Genomic DNA, 3,711 nt, shown 5'->3' with positions numbered 1-3,711 from the left:
CTCCCTCTCCTCCCTCCCACCCAACAATGTCCTTTCTGTTTGCTTGTCATATCAACTTCAAGGAGTTGTAGTTGTTATATAGCCCTACTAGAATTTTAGTCTATTGTTAATGTAACTCAAAGATAGCAAATGGTATAAGTTCTAGACTTAGAACTATCATAGGTAAATTGTTATCTTTTCCCCAAATGATAACACAGGATATGCATATGAAACCATGAGAAATGTTATATAGCCCTACTAGAATTTTAGTCTATTGTTAATGTAACTCAAAGATAGCAAATGGTGTAAGTTCTAGACTTAGAACTATCATAGGTAAATTGTTATCTTTTCCCCAAATGATAACACAGGATATGCATTTGAAACCATGAGAAGTGTGTGGGGAGGTTACATGGAAAGAAGGAGGATGGCATTAATCAAGATATTAAAGAAAATAAGTGAAGGGTTCTTGTAAAATCCCAACCATTTTCCATACCTGATTGTAAATTTTTTATTGTCATTTTTCACATAGAGCAAATTTCATTTGAGCTGATCATTCATTCACTCATTCTGTTAAATTAAGTTTGGCCTAAAGGTTTCTTCAGACATAGTGAACTGTAACCTAACGTGATGTGTAAACAGACTGTAACCCACTCTTGTAACAAGTAGCCGAGTCTCAGCCAATCACAGGCAGCCAGCTGTTGAAACCATGTACAGATAAGGCAAACACCCAGCTGTAACTGATCCAGCTGTTTCTGTACCTCACTTCTGTTTCTGTATGTCACTTTCCTTTTCAAGTCTATAAATCTTACTGATCATAGGAAGCAGCAGCCCCAGAGTCACTCTGAGCCTATTCTGGTTCTGGTGGCTACCCAATTCACAAATCATTCTTTGCTCAAACTCTGTTAAATTTAATTTGTCTAAAGTTTTTCTTTGTAACAATTCATTTATCTATCAAGAGCATCCACTATGTATACAGCACTCTGCTAGGCCTTAGCAGGGGTGGGGGTTAAAAAGGTGGATTCAAAGAAGACTTACAGAGGCACAAGCCAGCGCAGTCTGGCACGTGACAGGCTCTCAATGAGTGTTTAATAAAGAAATAAAAGGATCTGAGCCTTAGTTTTCTCACTGACAAAATGAGTGGGCTGACCAGATAATCTCTGAGATCCCATTCAGTATGGAAACATCAGGATTCTGCAGTTGTTAGAATAACCTTATTTTCGTAAAGAGGGTATAAGAGGCATTATCTTTTCCTGACACTTGGTCTGGTACTATAAACAGGCAGATTTCTACCTCTTTTCAACAACAAACAGTACTGAGTACCCACTGTGTGCAGACATAGTGCTGGTTAGGGATGAAGAGCCCGTGGCCCTTTACAGACTCTGCTATGCTAACAAACACTAATAGATGCCAACAGCCCTTGTGATAGACCCGTGCCCGACAAACTAGATGGTACAAAAGTTCTAGAAGATAGGTGGACACACAGTGCTAAGGCATTGTTTTCTAATATTTTTCTAATAGCATTTAGTAGAGTGCTTTGCACAAAGTAGGTGCTCAATAAACACTTTGCTGATGACCTCTTTATTAAGACCAGTGGACACTAATTTGACCTAGATACATGCACGCTTCTCTTATTCACACGTATTGTAAATGTTCATTAGTGCTGCCATCTCCAGATATATAGTATACCTGTTTTAATGGTCACTGGAAGTCTGGGGAACAGTTAGGTTTATGGCAAGTCCATTCAGAATTTTCCCCAGACCATTAGGGACATGAATTTTAGCTCAAATGTATAACATTCCTGATTGTGCTGCTCACCATATCTCAGCCCTGCCGTGACCGGGGCTTTCTGGCTACTGGAACAAACTGGATACCGCAGTCGAGTGACCAGGCCTGGGTTGATTGAAAAGCCGAAGGCAGTGGTTAGGCTTTGCTGTAGAAACATTCTAAGTTAAACAATCAAGGAAAAATATAATACGATGCAAAAGCTACTTTTAGTCTGGAAAACAAATCCCGAAGCCCAGTCAATGATATCACACTCTCCTTCAGAAGATTCATAGGCATAGGTGGCAGGTGGTGAAATTCCATGATTTTCTTAGAAGAGTTTGCTAATGGAATAATCAAATATTTGGCATCCTTTTCTATTTGTATATTTAGTTATTATTTATGTTCAGCTTCTCTGACATGAAGAAACCAGGCTGGGCTTTTGTCACATTTCACCACGTGTCCGGCGAAGGTACCCCTCTGGCTTTATCCTGTAGATCTTACCTCCGCCATTGTGTTGGTGATAATTGATGAGGAGAGGGATGGAATCAAACACATACTTTTCAGCCACATAGTATCGCTTGGGGTTGTCATTTGTTTCTTTGATGTGATAATGCTTTATACAGGGATTGTTCTCACTAAGCAAATGAAACACAAAGGCAGTGATTATTAAGACGCAATGTTGAGACACAAAAATGTTGACTGGTAACAGATTCTTATTATCTTTGTTTCATAACCTCTCACAAGGATGGCTGATATATATTTTTTTCTTTTTTACTGAAGCATAAATTATACATATTTGTGGGATACAAAGTTGAATATTAATAGTTGTGTACAATATTTGATGGTCAAATTAGGACAGTTAGCTTATTTGTCATTACAATATGTAATCATTCTTTGTGTCTGTTAACCAATTTCTCATTGATTTGTCTATCAGTCTTGACAGAATGGACCTGGGTGCCAGCAGTGCTGTGTTAAGAAGCACTCTGAGGCTGTGTCTTGACCCAGTTGAAAATAGTGCTGTGATGGATTGGTGATGTTTCTTCTGTGGCCACCAAGTGGGGAAATGGGATTATATGTGCTGCATGTCTGCCTTCTCTGCTCTGTGGACTTAACTAGTTGTCAGCACGTGCTGAGGATGCCTCTCTGGCCCCTTCATACTTATTTCACTTTGTGCAGTGAAGAGTTAACATAGCAGGCCTGTCTGCTATCCGTAGAAAGGCCTTACACGGTTAGCTTTTGGCTTGGGTTTGGAAACAGATTTTGGGAGGGCACTCACTATTCCCTAATTGATAAGGGTAGCTGGTAGTGCCTAAACTGTCTGTATACACAATGTGGTTTATGCTGAACATGTTTTCCTTGTGGGACTCTGGAGTTTTGGTATGTGCTAGGCAGAGGATGTCTACGATTGATAAGGGTAGCTGGTAGTGCCTAAACTGTCTGTATACACAATGTGGTTTATGCTGAACGTGTTTTCCTTGTGGGACTCTGGAGTTTTGGTATGTGCTAGGCAGAGGATGTCTACGTAACCAGCCTTCAATGAAAACCTGGGTGCTGAGTCTCTAATGAGCTCCCCTGGTAGGCAATACTTTACAGGTGTTGTCACGACTCGCTGCTAGAGGAATAAAGCATGGGCTGTGTGACTCCGCTGGGAGAGGACTCTTGGAAGCTTGCGTTTGGTTTTTTTCTGGGTTTTGCCCCACATGCTTTTTCCCTTTGCTGATTAGGTTTTGTATCCCTTTGTTGTAATAAATCTTAACAAGTCTCAGTACTGGGAGTCCTCCTAGTGAATCACTGAACTTGGGGTGGCCTTGGGGACCCCGACACAAACTTGAGCTCTCAATCCTCCATTGTACCTTATAGGGTTGTGGTTACTCTCCTCACTGTCTCCCAGCCGTGGTAGAGGCCCGGACCTGCTTTGATGGGCCTTGTGTTCTTTCCCATTCCCGGACAGTGCCTTCCCTCTTTCAC

General features: G+C 41.0%; 1 protein-coding gene across 1 annotated transcript in view; it reads right to left on the bottom strand.

Moving 5' to 3' along the window:
* ITK (IL2-inducible T-cell kinase) overlaps nucleotides 1-3,711 on the bottom strand; it is a 60,497-nt gene that overhangs the window by 10,399 nt on the left and 46,387 nt on the right. Inside the window, exons 10-11 of the mRNA XM_008574426.1 lie at nucleotides 2,245-2,378; nucleotides 1,795-1,869 (exon numbers count right to left, since the gene is read on the bottom strand). Coding sequence (XP_008572648.1) covers nucleotides 1,795-1,869; nucleotides 2,245-2,378 — 209 coding nt within the window. The remainder of the gene's footprint in view (nucleotides 1-1,794; nucleotides 1,870-2,244; nucleotides 2,379-3,711) is intronic.

This window comes from Galeopterus variegatus, unplaced genomic scaffold (assembly GCF_000696425.1).
Source record: "Galeopterus variegatus unplaced genomic scaffold, G_variegatus-3.0.2 Scaffold1046, whole genome shotgun sequence".
NCBI lineage: Eukaryota > Metazoa > Chordata > Mammalia > Dermoptera > Cynocephalidae > Galeopterus > Galeopterus variegatus.
This window is presented reverse-complemented; position numbering and strand designations above follow the sequence as displayed.